Below are 18,005 nucleotides of genomic sequence, written 5' to 3'. Positions count from 1 at the left end.
CCTAGATGTATGTGAGGAGTATAATTGTCTGGTCAAATGGGAGGATCTGTAAAAATGCCTTGCCAAACCAAAAGAGCTGTTTAAATTTCTGAAAATAATGGCCAAATGTGCAGGGCCATACATTTTTGATCACACAGGCAGCACTTTAAAAGATCCAGTCATGTAGGTAGGATTATACAAGTTCTTGGACATAATGTTAGATCCAGGAGGCTGATAACACCATTATAGTTATTAATATTATTGGCCATAAAAGTAAAGTTTTAAATCTTGTACTGGAGAATGTCAATACAATGCACTAAGTTGTAGAACCAACGCATTATCATCAATATACTGCACTCTCTCAATACTAAATATTTTTATCAAAACTAGCTGGTTAGAAATACATCATGCTGTGCTTTGTTTTCCTTATCACTCCTATTATATCTTTGTTTCTAACACTATAGATGATGGGATTCAACATAGGAGTCACCACTGTATACAAGATGGAGACCACCCGGTCAAGATCTGGGAAAAAACTGGATTGGGGACGCAGATACATAAATATGATAGTTCCGTAGTAAAGAGTGACAACAGTGAGATGGGAAGCGCAGGTGGAAAAAGCTTTATGGCGCCCACTTGTACAGTGGATATTTATGATATTGGAGAGAATGTGAATGTAGGACAACAAAGTAAGCAGGAAAGAGCAAAGAGCAATTACGCCACCAGATATGTACACTGCAATTTCATTGAACCAAGTGTCTCTGCAGGAGAGCCTGAACAGTGGGGGCATCTCACAGAAAAAGTGGTTGATTTCTTTGGACTTGCAGTATGGCAGTTGGAATGTAAAAATTGCATGGATCACAGAGTTTAAAAAACTCACAATCCAACATCCAGCAGCCAGATAGAAGCATTGTTTTTGAGTCATGATAGCAGTGTATTTTAAAGGTTTGCAAATAGCATTGTACCTATCATAGGCCATTACAGCCAATATCAAACACTCTGTAGCTCCTAGAGCCAGATGGAAATACATTTGGGCTGCACATCCCAGCAAGGAAATAGTTTTATCCTGAGACAAGGTATTGCTAAGCATTTTGGGAACTATGGTTGTTGAGAAGCAAATGTCAATGACTGCAAGGTTACTCAAGAAAAAGTACATGGGATTCTGAAGTCGGGAATTAAGTCTCACTGCAATGATCACAAGAAGATTTCCTGATAATGTCACCATATACATCAGGAGAAAGAGCAAGGAGAAGGCAATCTTCAGCTTGGGGATGCTGGAAAGACCAAGCAAGGTGAATCTACTCACTGATGTTTGGTTACAGTTCTCCATCTCCTCTCCGTTATCTAGATGACAGGTTAGAGTATGAATCAAGACTTTAAAAATGAAAACGTTTTCTTCAGCTATTTGCTTCAATGTTGGCACATAGGGGCTTTCCAAGGACATTCTGTAAAGAAAAAATAAACACTCCCTTTCCATTCATTAAAGTGTATGTAAACCCTAATCATGAAAATCTTGTATTTGCTACCTTTTAATCTGTTGAATATACTGTTGAAAGTGTTTTTGTTAAATCTGTTCAACAAGTGCAAAAAATACAAATTTCTTATTTTAGAAATTTAGAGCTGTCCTATGTTTTGTGGGCAGTTCCTGTGTAATCTCAAGGATTCTAGGTTTGCTAATCCTTCTTCTTAAATACAAATTAATGTATCTGTGTATGTTTGAAAGAGTAGAAAGAATTGTGTAGTTTAACAAAAGAAAACTGGCAGGGCTGACACCATCTATTCTACAAAAATGTTCTGTGTTCCCGGACTACAGGATTTAGGAACTTTGTGCAATTCTGGCAGAACAATGGATATTTTTCAGTACTTGCAGGGTCTTTTTGGGATAAAACAGGCAGAAAGGTGCATATAGTAAAGATATACAGCATATATGTGGTTGCCCTGACATACTTTTTAAAGTGCATGTAATACCAAAACATTTTTATTACTTTTGGATAGACTAGGAGAGAATAGGAATAGGGTTAATACCACTGGCAGTTATGTTTTTCTGTATCCTATTGGGGAGATTTTCCTAACAGTTGTCACTGGAACAGGTGATGCCAGTCAAAGATGTTTCCTCTAACTTTGGATTTTCCAGTCACATTATGTTTAAGTGAAAATGGTCACAAGGACAAATAGAGTGGGTGATTCTACCCAATTGGTAGACAGCAATAAAAAAAAAGGATAGGGTTTTTTATCATTAGAGAAAAAATAAATGACAAACAAAAAAATTGGACTTTTGAGGTACACATATATCAATATAATAGTCTCTTAATTCATTCATTCTTTTATTTTAAAGATGCATGTTTAAACATATAAACATATAAAAAAGGCTGATTTCATATTAGATAATTATGGAATTTCTACCCTAACAAGGCCTTCCTGTCTACCCTTCTAACATGATATCACACGTCCAATTAAAAACATTGTATAATAGACCTATGTTCCAAGATGTCACTGCATAATTCCTAAATGTTTATATGACTTATCATATATTTTTAACCGCTTCCCAACTGCTCTATAGCTGAAAGACAGTTCTGAAAGGGCGTCCATGGACAGTGTCGCCTGTCAGTGCCTCCAGTCGGTACTATCAGTCAGTGCCGCCCATTGCTACATATCAGTGCCTCCTCATCAGTGCACACCAGTGCCACCCTATCAGTGCCCATCAGTGCAGCCTCATCAATGCACATCAGTGAAGGAGAAAAATTACCTTTTTTTTGTTTACAGTGCAAAAAATAAAAACCCCAGTGGTAAAAATTTCATATGGGTACATTGTTGCATGACCGTGTAATTTTCATTCAAACTGCAACAGCGCTGAAAGCTGAAAATTGGCCTGGGCAGGAAGGGGGTAAAAGTGCCCAGTAGGCAAGTGGTTAAATAAAAAGGTACATTTTTAACAGACCACAAGCTTTTGACATATGTGTTAATCCAAATTTCCAATTTTTTGGTTTGTCTTTTACGAATTACTCTATGAATTTGGAATTTTGGTATGAGTTGCACAGTGGAGAACACATTTATGTATACAGAGTTTTTCATCCTTTTCTACTCTCTATAAAAAAAACAAAGTTTTTGTTTAGATACCCTTTATTTTTCTTTCAGTTTAGAACATTTTTATGTATGCTTTGAACTGATACAGTGGTAGAAAGAATGTGCATTGATTTAGAAACTTTTTCAAGTAAACATTTCCTGTATTTATATTTCAACAGTATTATATTAGTTGAAATGCATTTAAATAATACAATAAAAATTATCTTAAATTGTGAAAGTGCCAAGCATTTTTCTATATCATGAACTACATGTGTAGATTGCATATTTAGGCATACATTAGTTTTTTGTTTTTTTTTCTTAGCACTAGTTACCCCATCAAAATTTTCCTACAATTTTCATTTAGAACCCTGTTTGATTAGGCAGCTAGAAAGCAATTCAGGGATAGTACACCAAGTTGCAATTAGGATGATCTTTTATTTCAAATTGCCAACCACTCCATAAAATGCACCATAAATCTCCAAACCATATGCAAGGATTTCAGTAACTGAATGACATTTAGTTTGCGAAAGCACTGAATATTATACATAAATGACTGTTGGTAAATAAAATATTTGTTTTCACCTTTTTTCATTGTTTGTTGAATTTTATTTATTGTAGCCATTTCCTACCACACAAACAGCAATGGCTCCTCATCATTGCTTATGACAGGTTTCTTGATGGTGACAACTATACCCACCTAACTTTTTAGTCTTCAGTGGCAGTTTTTGTGGCACAATGACAGCATCAGAGTCCAAATAAGATGACAAGGACAGAGCATTCTCAGCTTATCACAGGAAGTGCTTGAAAGGACTTTCATGGAAGGATCAACAGGGATTATTTCAATGAAATCTGGTCATTTAAAAATGCTGAAAATGCCATATTAGGTAGCACAGAATATGAACCAAGCTCACCTAATTCATTTCACGGCTTCTTTAAAAATAGATCTCATTAAAAAAAGACCAAATTTACACTAATAACATGGGTTGCAAAATACATTTGCACAAGGTATGGAATTATTCACCTTCATATCTTGATCAGTATCATGCTTGGCTTTCAGTAGACAGCTATATATTTACAAAATACTGTATTTAAAGCTATCCGTAGCCTCCCCATGTGAATTTTAATGTTCAAAACTGTAAAGCAAGAATGTTGCTTTGGACCTGAGAGTCTGTTGGCATAAATAATGTTTTTTGAATGCTTTGGGATATGAAATTAAATTCCTTTAGGACATAGAACAGCTGAAGCCTCGCATGGCATCGTTTAGCCTGACTGCTTGCGTAGTCCCTTGAACGCTTGGGGAGCACTGCTAATTCAGAGTACAATTCAGCAGAAGAGGCCATAGAGGAAAAGGAGGGGGTAGAGCAGACAGATGTGGCAGAATCGCCACCAGCTCTTTGAAGGCGTGGTGACAGAACAAGCTCCAGCACTGAACCCTGTCCTGCATCCTTCCCAGCTGCCAGCAGAGTTACCCAGTGCATCATGAAGGAAATGTAACGCCCCTGACTGGACCATCTGTCAGCAGTAATGTAGACCTTGCTGCTGACTGCCCTGTCCAACGAGGCCAAATTTTGCCTTCCACATGATGGTACAGAGCTGGAATGGCCTTATATAGAAACGTTTATTTTTTTTTTGGAACCTGCCACTGTGGTACAGCACATTCCACAAATTCATGGGAGGGGGCAGAGTCCACCAGATGGAAATTCAGCAGTTGTAATGCTAGCAATCTGGCCAAGTTAGCATTTAGACGCTGAGCATGTGGATGGGTGGGACATTATTTTGTTTTTTACAGTTCAGCAACTGGGGTAGCGAAATGCACTTGGTGAAATCAACAGGTGGTTTACTGCTAGCAGAATAGGTGCAAGGACCTGTGAAACCCATTGCTTAACCATCTTCCCTCACAGTGGAAGCTGTTGAGACAACTAGAGGTATAGTAGGGGTAGGGATCCTAGATGAGGAGCAAGGGGAAGTGTGCACTTTTTTATGATGTGAATCTTCAGTTGCTGTTGCCAACTCATGGCAGGTCATCTTATGTCTTGTCAAGCATGTGGTGCCCAAGCAGCTGGTGTTTTGGCCACCTTTGATCCGCTTCAGACAGAGACTATAAACAGCAATGCTCTGGTGTGCTGAAGAAAAAGCCCACACCAATTAACTTTTGGAGGTCAGCAGCACTTCACCTGTGGAGCTCTGTCGTGTGATGCTATAGGGTGTCTGGCCTTATGCCTGCCCCTGGAGGACATCCTATCTTGTCTCACTTTCCTCCTCTGTTCTTTCAGGTACCCAAGTCAGTGACCTCATCATCCCCTCCCTCCTCATCACTGGAGCCAACTTGGCAGTATGCTGTGGCTGGGGGAACATGACTACCAATTTCTTGTCCGTCATTGACACCCCCTCTCTCTAGACTCATGTCACTCCCTTCCTCAACCTGGGAATCAACGTCAAAGCATTGAAATTGCTGCGCATCCTCCAGCAGCATGTGACACTATGTTTGAATAATTCAGATGTCTCCTCCATGCAGGATGGTGGGGCTACGGATGGAGTAGCTGTGGACAAGGAGCCTGTGAAATAGACCCCTTTGGCAGCTGTGGTGGCAGGCAATCTAGTATGAGGATGGCTTAGTTATCCACTCCACCACCTCTTTTGCATGTTGTGGCTCAATAAAAAGCCCAGCAATGGAAAAAAGGGACAATCGAGCCCTACCTGCAGAAAATGCACCATGTCCATGACCACCCCATTTCACTGTGAACACAGGCTGCTTGCCCTCTTTTAGCTGCCTGAGAGCATCTTCTTCTCCTTGTTGGCCTTTAGGACATGATGGGGATTTTTTTCTGGGATTTTTATAACTTTTTATTTTAGAGTGTGGGATGGGAATTTGGGGGGGACAGAAATTATGCCCTAAATATTTTTACTGCTGCGGCAAACAATAAATAAATGAAATTCAATTTAAAAAAACTTTAGGAAAGCAAAAAAAAAGCAGCATTGCTTTGGCCAATCACAATGCACTGTGAGAGCGCAGTACATTGTGGGGCACTCAGTGGGCAAATACCCTGCCGAACGCCCTTACTTTTTGTGTGTTCCGTGAACACATGAATGGACAATGTTTGGGCCCATCCCTATTAGTGATTATGGAGGCTATTAGTGGTGGTAAAGGGAGGTGTTAGGCAGTCCATACATTAGTCTTTTTTTGTTTTCGTTCAATTAGTGGATTGAATTAAAAAGAAAACTGACGCATTTGAGGTGGATCGGGGAATCACTTCCGCTGAACTATTGTGTTCTGACTGTTTCCCTGGCTTCAAAGTATACTGTTCAGTGCTTCCGACTATAGCTGGGGGTGCATATTGTATGGAAACTTTCCAACGGACTGCTTGTACAGAACCTGATTAGTAGATCGACTTCTGTACAACCAGCCCGCCCATACATGGATCAAAATTCTGCCTGTCCCTGATGAACCAGCTGAATTTCAATCCATATATGGCAAGCTTTAGTGATGACAGAGATATTAGTGATGAAAATGGTGATGAGGAGTGTTAGTGATTAAACAGCTATTCAGTGGTGATAAGAGGGAGTGGGTTAGCTAACAAGGTAGGGAGGATGTGTTATAGTTAATAAGGGAGGTTTAATGATTGTGGGGTGATTAGCAGGGGTGTTAGGACTGACAGGCATTATCAGCATTGATAAGGAGGGAAAAGTAATGACAGAGTGATAAAGGATGACATCTTTGATGATGAAACACATAAGAGGAGTTATCAGCCAGTAGTAATAAGTGGGGGGAAGGTGTTAGAGATAATGGGAGTTTTCAGTGACAGTATTGAAGGAGTTGTCAGACATGACAGGGGTGTTTATTAGTGATCATGGGGGTCTCCTAAGTGAGGGATATGTGTTAAATATGACATAGTTTGTCTCAGTTAATAGGGGGTTTTAGTGATGATTGCTATTTTACCCAGTTATTAGTGAGGTTGTTGGTGATTAGAGGGACTGTCCAGGTTATAAGGGAATAAAACTGGCCATACATGGTTCAGCTTTGTTCATTCAGCTGGCTGTAGGAAAAAAAACTTACCTGATTCGCCCGATCCACACATTTAGGGTGGAAGGGGGAATCCTCCCCACTGTGTCATTGTATTCTGACAATGGACTGAACATTTTCAAACTTACTTGTTCATGAGAAGTCGATTGAAAGAGGGAAAAGAATAGGTAATCTTAACAATGTAGTTGGGAGCAGAGGAACTACATTAGCCATAAGCATATAAATGCACACAAATATAGAAATAATACAATCCTTGTATAAAAAGAGTTTAATAACAATACATACATCCAATGTACAAAGAGGTAATATCAGCAAAGGGCCTGATAGGAATCTTGGTGAACTTGTATACATATACCGGAGTATATACAGGTGAAACTCGAAAAATTAGAATATTGTGCAAAAGTTAATTTATTTCAGTAATGCAACTTAAAAGGTGAAACTAATATATGAGATAGACTCATTACATGCAAAGCAAGATAGTTCAAACTGTGATTTGTCATAATTGTGATGATTATGGCTTACAGCTCATGAAAACCCCAAATACACAATATCAGAAAATTTGAATATTGTGAAAAGGTGCAATATTCTAGGCTCAAAGTGTCCCACTCTTATCAGCTAATTAAGCCATAACACCTGCAAAGGGTTCTTGAGCCTTTAAATGGTATCTCAGTCTGGTTCAGTAGGAATCACAATCATGGGAAAGACTGCTGACCTGACAGTTGTGCAGAAAACCATCATTGACACCCTCCATAAGGAGGGAAAGCTTCAAAAGGTAATTACAAAAGAAGTTGGATGTTCCCAAAGTGCTGTATAAAAGCACATTAATAGAAAGTTATGTGGAAGGGAAAAGTGCGGAAGAAAAAGGTGCACAAGCAGCAGGGATTACCGCAGTCTGGGGAGGATTGTCAGGAAAAAGCCATTCAAAAGTCAGGCTGGAGTCAGTACATCAAGAGCCACCACACACAGACGGATCCTGGACATGGGCTTCAAATGTCGTATTCCTCTTGTCAAGCCGCTCCTGAACAACAAACAACGTCTGAAGCGTCTTACCTGGGCTAAAGAAAAACCTGGTCTGTTGCTCAGTGGTCCAAAGTCCTCTTTTCTGATGAGAGCAACTTTTGCATCTCATTTGGAAACCAAGAACCCAGAGTATGGAGGAAGAATGGAGAGGCACACACTGCAAGATGCTTGAAGTCCAGTTTGAAGTCTGTGTTGATTTGGGGAGCCATGTCATCGGCTGGTGTTGGTCCACTGTGCTTCATTAAGTCCAGGGTCAACGCAGCCGTCTACCAGGAGATTTTGGAGTACTTCATTCTTCCTTCTGCAGACGAGCTTTATGGGGATGCTGATTTCATTTTCCAGCAGGACTTGGCACCTGCCCACATTGCCAAAAGCACCAAAACCTGGTTCAATAACTGGGATTACTGTGCTTGATTGGCCAGCAAATTCGCCTGACCTGAACCCCATAAAGAATCTATGGGGCATTGCCAAGAGAAAGATGAGAGACATGAGACCAAACAATGCAGAAGAGCTGAAGGCCGCTATTGAAGCATCCTGGTCTTCCATAACACCTCAGCAGTGCCACAGGCTGATAGCTTCCATGCCTTCCATGCATCATTAGTACAGTGACAGTGTATAGTATTATCACTGATCACTATATTAGTGTTACTGGTGATGTAACTGTCAGTTCCCCCCAGTGTTAGTGAATGCACACCACAATCACAGTCACATTATAAATCACTGACCCTCGCCATTATCAGTATATTAAAAAAAAACATTTAAAATTCCGGTAACACAGTGCTGTGAAAAAGTATTTGCCTCCTTCCTGATTTTTTACTTTTTGCGTATTTGTCACACATTTTTTAAATGATAATTTAATTTATTAAGGGAAAAAAGCTGTCTAAACCTGCCTGGCCCTGTGTGAAAAAAGTTATTTCCCCCTAAGCCTAATAACTGGTTGTGCCACCCTTGGCAACAACTGCAATCAAACATTTGCGATAACTGACAATGAGTCTTTTACATTGCTGTGGAGGAATTTTGGCAAGCTCTTCTTTGCAGAATTGTTTTAATTCAGCCACACTGGAGGGTGTTCGAGCATATCTGGCCTTTTTAAGGTCTGCCACATCATCTCAATCAGATTTAAGTCTGGACTTTGACTAGGCCACTCCAAAGCCTTAATTTAGTTTTTTTTTAACCATTCAGAAGTTGTGTGTTTTGGATCATTGTCCTGCTACATAATCCAAGTGCACTTTAGCTTGGGGTCACAAACTGATGGACAGACATTTCTCCTTTAGGATATTCTGGTAGAGCACAGTATTAATGGTTTCATTATGGCAAGTTGTCCAAATCCAGCCCTAGATCATCACACTACCAACACTATGTGGTTTATTTACTAAAGCCAGAGTGTGCAAAATCAAGCTCACTTTTGCACAGAAACCAATCAGCTTCCAGGTTGAATTGCCAAAGCTCAATTGAACAAGCTGAGGTTAGAAGCTGATTGGCTACCATGCAGAAGTGAAATTGATTCTGCACTCTCCAGCTTTAGTAAATAAACTCCTCTGTTTGACTGTTAGTATGATTAGAGATGAGCGAATCGAAGTAGGAGAAGTGGAATTCGTTTCGAATATTAGGAAAATTTTGTTTCGCGTCGAATCCGAAAATAAGCAGACTTCGGATGCGCGAATAGAAATTTTTCCTAAAATGGTGGCGACATGTGCGGCGACGGAGCGGGGATGTCTGGGAAGGAGCGCAGACAAGGCGCGCTGACCCATAATGCATTCATTCATGACATGTGATCGCATTAGCCAATCAGCAGCCAGCCAGCCAGCACAGTGTAATGGTCGAGCTATAAATGGCGGCCATTTTAGAATTCTCCATTTGCCTCCAGTCATTCAACAGAGGCAGACCTGGCTGTATTCAGGGAGAGAGTTAGGGACACAGAATCGTTACTTAGGGACACAGAAACGTTAGTTAGGGCCACAGAATCGTTACTTAGGGCCACAGAAACGTTACTTAGGGCCACAGAATCATTAGTTAGGGCCACAGAAACGTTACTTAGGGACACAGAATTGTTACTCAGGGACAGACAGAATTGTTACTAAGGGATACAGAATTGTTACTGAGGGCCACAGAATCGTTACTTAGGGCCACAGAAACGTTACTTAGGGCCACAGAATTGTTACTTAGGGACAGACACAGAATTGTTACTGAGGGACACAGATTTGTTACTGAGGGCCACAGAATCGTTACTTAGGGCCACAGAAACGTTACTTAGGGCCACAGAAACGTTACTTAGGGCCACAGAATTGTTACTTAGGGACAGACACAGAATTGTTACTGAGGGACACAGATTTGTTACTGAGGGCCACAGAAACGTTACTTAGGGCCACAGAATCGTTACTTAGGGCCACAGAATTGTTACTTAGGGACAGACACAGAATTGTTACTGAGGGACACAGATTTGTTACTGAGGGCCACAGAAACGTTACTGAGGGCCACAGAAACGTTACTGAGGGCCACAGAAACGTTACTGAGGGCCACAGAAACGTTACTTAGGGCCACAGAACCGTTACTTAGGGCCACAGAATTGTTACTTAGGGACAGACACAGAATTGTTACTGAGGGACACAGAATTGTTACTGAGGGCCACAGAACCGTTACTTAGGGCCACAGAAAAGTTACTTAGGGACACAGAATTGTTACTCAGGGACAGACACAGAATTGTTACTGAGGGATACAGAATTGTTACTGAGGGACACAGAACCGTTACTTAGGGCCACAGAAACGTTACTTAGGGCCACAGAAACGTTACTTAGGGCCACAGAAACGTTACTTAGGGCCACAGAATTGTTACTTAGGAACAGACACAGAATTGTTACTGAGGGACACAGATTTGTTACTGAGGGCCACAGAAACGTTACTTAGGGCCACAGAAACTTTACTTAGGGCCACAGAATCGTCACTTAGGGCCACAGAAACGTTACTTAGGGCCACAGAAACTTTACTTAGGGCCACAGAATTGTTACTTGGGGACAGACACAGAATTGTTACTGAGGGACACAGAATTGTTGCTGAGGGCCACAGAACCGTTACTTAGGGCCACAGAAACGTTACTTAGGGACACAGAATTGTTACTCAGGGACAGACACAGAATTGTTACTGAGGGACACAGAATTGTTACTGAGGGACACAGAACCGTTACTTAGGGACACAGAAACGTTACTTAGGGCCACAGAAACGTTACTTAGGGCCACAGAATTGTTACTTAGGGACAGACACAGAATTGTTACTGAGGGACACAGAATTGTTACTGAGGGCCACAGAACCGTTACTTAGGGCCACAGAAACGTTACTTAGGGACACAGAATTGTTACTCAGGGACAGACACAGAATTGTTACTGAGGGACACAGATTTGTTACTGAGGGCCACAGAAACGTTACTTAGGGCCACAGAAACTTTACTTAGGGCCACAGAATCGTTACTTAGGGCCACAGAAACGTTACTTAGGGCCACAGAAACTTTACTTAGGGCCACAGAATTGTTACTTAGGGACAGACACAGAATTGTTACTGAGGGACACAGAATTGTTACTGAGGGCCACAGAACCGTTACTTAGGGCCACAGAAACGTTACTTAGGGACACAGAATTGTTACTCAGGGACAGACACAGAATTGTTACTGAGGGACACAGAATTGTTACTGAGGGACACAGAACCGTTACTTAGGGACACAGAAACGTTACTTAGGGCCACAGAAACGTTACTTAGGGCCACAGAATTGTTACTTAGGGACAGACACAGAATTGTTACTGAGGGACACAGAATTGTTACTGAGGGCCACAGAACCGTTACTTAGGGCCACAGAAACGTTACTTAGGGACACAGAATTGTTACTCAGGGACAGACACAGAATTGTTACTGAGGGATACAGAATTGTTACTGAGGGACACAGAACCGTTACTTAGGGCCACAGAAACGTTACTTAAGGCCACAGAAACGTTACTTAGGGCTACAGAAATGTTACTAAGGGCCACAGAAACGTTACTTAGGGCCACAGAATCGTTACTTAGGGCCACAGAATCGTTACTTAGGGCCACAGAAACGTTACTTAGGGACACAGAAACGTTACTTAGGGACACAGAATTGTTACTCAAGGACAGACACAGAATTGTTACTGAGGGACACAGAACTGTTACTGAGGGCCACAGAACTGTTACTTAGGGCCACAGAAACGTTACTTAGGGCCACAGAAACGTTACTTAGGGCTACAGAAACGTTACTTAGGGACACAGAATTGTTACTCAGGGACAGACACAGAATTGTTACTGAGGGACACAGAATTGTTACTGAGGGACACAGAATTGTTACTGAGGGACACAGAATTGTTACTCAGGGACACAGAATTGTTACTCAGGGACAGACACAGAATTGTTACTGAGGGACACAGAATTGTTACTGAGGGCCACAGAACTGTTACTTAGGGCCACAGAAACGTTACTCAGGGACACAGAATTGTTACTCAGGACAGACACAGAATTGTTACTGAGGGACAGACACAGAATTGTTACTGAGGGACACAGAATTGTTACTGAGGGACACAGAATTGTTACTGAGGGACACAGAATTGTTACTGAGGGCCACAGAACTGTTACTTAGGGCCACAGAAATGTTACTCAGGGACACAGAATTGTTACTCAGGGACACAGAATCGTTTAATTAAAGAGTATGTCAGACAACATGCAGAGGAGTGGCAGAGGAGGCAATGTTTTAGGAGCGAGCAGACGTGGCAGCAGAGGAAGGGGTCGAGGCAGCACTATTCGCAGCCAGAGGCCAGTGCTCCCGGTGTCATCCAGCGGTCGTGTCTCCACCGACAACCCTGCCGTCATCGATTGGTTGGCTCGGTCGTCTTCCTCTTCCCAGGTCACCTCTGACACTTACAGCCAACGGTCGGTGGGTACGTCAGACACAACCGTTAGTTGGCATGGCCCGGGAGCAAGCCCACTGAAATCACGTGTCCTCTACCTGCCCCTGTCCTTTGGTGTTCCCTCACCAAGCGAAGTATCGCATGCTGTGGGCTCAGCCCCACTGTACAGTGAGGAAGAGCTAACAGAGGGCGGTCAGGAACGGGGGGAGACATCCGCCTCTTCAGCAGCCAGGCGAAAAAGTAGTGGCGAGGAGAGTGGCGAGGAGAGTGGCTCGGTAGCCGGTCTAGAGACAGGTCTGTCTCCTGACCCACACGCAGCCGAGGGGGCTAGTAGTGAGGCGGAGACCCTAATTGATGATGATGAGGCTGATCGCACTTGGCAGCCTCGTCGTCATCAGGCTATTGCTTCCGCATCATCAGGAGAAGAGGGTGGCAGCTTGGCAGCGAGCAAAACAGTCGGTGGGTTGCCCAGGAGGCAGCAGGGTTGCAGCAGTGTCAGTGGAGGCAAACGGCCACGGAGTACAGCACCAGCTCCACTGCAGCCTACCACCACGGTCAGTAGTGGTGCCGGTGTGCACGGAGGAAGCAGCAGTCAGCCAGTGAGGAGTATCGGGGGCAAAGTTTCCTACTCGGCGGTGTGGCAATTTTTTTTCAAGCCGCCCGAGGAAGTAAACGTAGCCGTATGTCAACTATGTGGCCAGAAAGTCAAGCGTGGCCAGGGGGCCCATGTTGGGACTACAGCGTTGCGTCAGCATATGCAGCGTCGCCATTTGGTGGCCTGGGAAAACCGTGATAAAGATACGGCGGTTCTGCCTGCCCCAGCCCCCGCTCCATCACCCGCTCCGTTACTTGCTCCGTCACCCGACGTCAATCGCCCTCTATCAGCCAGTCAAGGCTCCAACACCTCTGCTGAGGGGAGTTGTCGCTCGTTGGCATCTTCCGCTCGTTCAGATGCTCCTTCTCCTGCTACTCCTCTTCACGGATTCCGTCAGCAGTCTTTCTTGGAATCCGTTTCCAAGAGACAACAGTTTGCGAGCACGCACCCGACGGTGCAAAAGCTGAACGTCCTCCTGTCCAAGTTGCTGGTGCTGCAGTCCCTCCCTTTCCAAGTGGTGGACTCAGCACCTTTCCGAGAAATGATGGCTTGTGCCGCGCCGCGGTGGAGAGTGCCAAGCCGTCATTTCTTCGCCAAAAAGACAGTGCCAGCCCTGCATTCACATGTAGAAGAGATGGTGGGCCAGTCTTTGAGCATGTCGGTCTCTGCCAAAGTGCACGGCAGCGCCGACGTGTGGAGCTGTAACTACGGTCAGGGACAGTACATGTCATTTACGGCCCACTGGGTGAACGTGGTGCCGTCACAGCCGCACCAGCAACTTGGACAGGTCACGCCGCTTTTGCCTCCACGTTTGCACGTCCTTGGTCCACAAAAGATGTCCGCCTCTACCACCTCTTCTTCCGCCGTGTCCTCAGCCACCACCCCCGTGCCAAGTCCCATTACCCGACCGGCATATCACATGTGCAGGGCGCAACGGTGTCACGCTGTGCTGCACCTGGTATGCCTTGGCGAACGTAGTCACACAGGGGAGGAACTTCTCAGTGTAATGAACAGAGAAATCGACAGATGGCTGTCTCCGCGCAAACTCAAAATCGGAACCATGTTGACCGACAACAGAAAGAACATGGTGTCTGCTCTGCGTCAAGGAAGGTTGTGCCATGCGCCATGCATGGCTCACGTGTTCAATCTGGTTGTCAAGCGGTTCCTAAAATCCACCATCCCACTGCAAGACATCCTTAAAATGTCACGTAAACTTTGCATGCATTTCAGCCATTCCTACACCGCAAAGCACACCCTCCTTGAGCTGCAGCGGCAGAACGGAATTCCACAGCATCGCCTGATCTGCGACGTTGCAACAAGGTGGAATTCAACCCTACACATGTTAGACCGCCTTTACGAACAGCGAAAGGCCATCACCGATTTCCTGATGTTACAAGCGGATAAAGGTACTCCCCTGTGTAACTTAGATGTCAGCCATTGGCAGCTCATGCGTGACACCTGCCGCTTGCTCAGGCCCTTTGAGGGGGCCACGCTATTCGTGAGTCGGCAGGACTATGGGATGAACAACATCATTCCTCTGTTGCACGTCCTGGAACAAATGCTGTTAACAATGGCTGGTCAGGGTGCGGTAGACGTGGCGCACAGATCTCAACGCCACATGACCCCTGTGGGGGCAGGACAGGAAGAAGAGGAGGAGGTAGAGGAGGACATTTGTGCTCAGGAATTATTGAGTGAAATGGGTGGTTTTTCCACTCAGCGGACAGGAGTGGAGGAGCAGGAGCATCTAGTAGAGGAGGAGGAGGAGGAGACAGAGGACCCAGACGCACCGTGGCAGTATGCTGTGGAGATGGAGGCAGGGAGTCCCTAGCATTCCTTGGCACAAATGGCCCATAGCATGCTTGGTTGCTTGCGTAGCGACAGCCGAATAATAACCATCAGACAGAGAGATGACTTTTGGCTGTCCACCTTGTTGGACCCTCGCTACCGTTCAAAAATGGTGGCCTTTTTCACACCTGCTGAGAGGGAGGCCAAAATAACGTACTATAAAAACCACCTATGTAGTCAGTTGGTCTCTGCCTTTGTGCGCCAACGTCCATCCTCAGACACTGTGGGCCCTGTGCGCTCGCGTTCCGCTGCCATGGCAGCAGGGGAGGGGTGGGGTGGTAGGAGCAGAAGTAGCTCCACCAACAGCGGCTGCCTCAGTCTGCAGTCGATGATGAGTAGCTTTCTTCACCAGCGCAGTGAGGAAACTACTAACCAGCCGCAGCAGCAGCAGCATCAGGTGGACCTGGAGCAGGACCTCAAACAACAGGCTTGGGCCTACTTGGACAGCACCCTGCCAACCGAGGTAGACAATCCCCTTGACTACTGGGCAACGAAACTTGACCTTTGGCCCCAACTAGCTGAATTTGCCCTTGAAAGGCTGTCATGCCCGGCCAGTAGCGTGGCATCGGAGCACGTGTTTAGTGCGGCAGGAGGTATTGTAACTCCGCGGAGGACACGACTGTCCACCCAAAGTGTGGAGAGACTCACGTTTGTGAAAATGAATCAGGCGTGGATTAGTCTGGATTTCAAACCACCAGTTCCTGACACAACTGACTAAATCCGCCATGAATCATGCCCCTGCCATGTGCCACTTTCACGTCTCCTCACACTGCTGGTGTGTCCCATTTTTTGTCATAGGGTGCTGGCAGATTACGGGCCTCCCATAGCTGCCAGGCCCGTAATCTGTCATGGGCCCCTGTACCGCCTCCTCATGCTGCTGCCAGGTCCAGAGTCTCTCATGGGTCCCTGTACGGCCTCCCATTGCTGCTGTCTCCATCGCCACACTCTGCCATGTGCCACTTTCAGGTCTCCTCACACTGCTGGTGGTTTCCATTTTTGTCATAGGGTGCTGTATGGCCTCCCATTGCTGCTGCCTCCACCGCCACACTGTGGCTCCACACTCTGGTTTTGGCCCCGTGACTGCCCAAATGAGTGAAGTGTGCGGTGATTCTAAGATCGACGGCACTCATCTGCATGTCATACTGACTGTCAGTATTATTTCTCTTCCCCAGCAGACTCCAAGGGCATTTAAATTAAAGGTACAGTGTTCTGCACTAATATAAAGGCTCTCTGAAGCCTAGAAACACCCTTTTATAAGTTAAATTCGCAGCAAATATATTCGACTCGAATCAAAAATTTTCCACGAATTTGCCGAATCAGTCGAATCGAATTTTTGAATACTTCGCTCATCTCTAAGTATGATGTTCTTTTTTATGGAATGCTGTATTTGCCAGATGTAATGGAACACACACCTTCCAAAACAGTTCAACTTTTGTCTCATCAGTCCACAGAATAATTGCCAAAACGTTATGAGGATAATCCAGATGTTTTTTGGCAAATGAGAGCCTTTGTGTTCTTTTTTGGTCAGCAGTGGCTTTCAGCTTGGATTCCATTTTTGCTTAGTCTCTTTCTTATTGTTGAATTATGAACACTGACCTTAACTGATACGAGTAAGGCCTGCAGTTCTTTAAATGTTGTTCTGGGTTCTTATTTGACCTCCTGGATGAGTCATTGTTGTGCTCTTGGAGTAATTTTAGTAGGATGGCCATTCCTGGGAAAGTTCACCACTGTTCCAAGTTTTCTCCCTTTGTGGATAATGGCTCTCACCATGGTTTGCTGAAGCCCCAAAGCCTTAGGAATGGCTTTGTAACCCTTTCCAGTTTGATACATGTCATATACTTTGTTTCTCATCTGTTCTTGAATTTTCGCATGATGTGTTGCTTTTTGAGATCTTTTAGCTTGCTTCACTTTGTCAGACAGCTTCTATTCAAGTGAAATATGCAAAGTTTTACTCCTGCACTACCTTCAATAGTGTGTTCAAACAAAAATAGCATAAATAAATGTGGTGTCAACAGCTGCTAGCATCAACATTTTGTTCCCACAATCTGGCAGTGAAATAAAATATTGAAATGCTGTGCTGCTAAACATCTAAACTAGGTTACATACAGTGTGGTGTACAAAACTAACATCTAATAAAATATACATGTAACATCAAACCAGAATACACAGATGTAAAATTGCAGAACAAAATCCAAACATAAGTGTTTAAGTGCATACACCAATGTGTAAATACTGTGAATAACATACATTTAGTGCTTTTTTATAATGCAATCACTATCCAACTGCTTCTCACAATGTCCAGTAAATCAAAATGCCCATAATTTAAGTAATAGTAAAGGCTTAATTGTTTTTTTCTTTTAAAAAGAATTTTATTATAGAATAGGAAACAGCAGAGAATCAGTCAAAAACAGATGCAATAACCAGCAGGAATATAACATACAAAGGATTTGATGAATAATACAGAATATGCACTGATGAAAAAACATGAAAATAAACTGCGTACACAAGTGCCGTAGACGGAGCAGCTTATTGTAAGCCTGGAACAGTACTAGTCAAATAAAAAGCCCCAACATGTTTCT

At 43.8% G+C, this 18,005-nt stretch overlaps 1 protein-coding gene across 1 annotated transcript; it reads right to left on the bottom strand.

The window, feature by feature from the left end:
- Positions 1-373: 373 nt before the first annotated feature.
- LOC149459217 (olfactory receptor 5V1-like) lies at positions 374-1,309 on the bottom strand. Its single transcript, XM_089681420.1, has one exon. It carries the CDS (start codon positions 1,307-1,309, stop codon positions 374-376), a length of 936 nt encoding a protein of 311 aa, XP_089537546.1.
- Positions 1,310-18,005: the final 16,696 nt, after the last annotated feature.

This window comes from Staurois parvus, unplaced genomic scaffold, assembly GCF_062004578.1.
Source record: "Staurois parvus isolate SC_StPar_1 unplaced genomic scaffold, SC_StPar_1.0 ptg000267l, whole genome shotgun sequence".
In the NCBI taxonomy this organism is placed as follows: domain Eukaryota; kingdom Metazoa; phylum Chordata; class Amphibia; order Anura; family Ranidae; genus Staurois; species Staurois parvus.
Note: the sequence above shows the minus strand (reverse complement) of the source record. Positions and strands in the feature narration are given on the sequence as shown.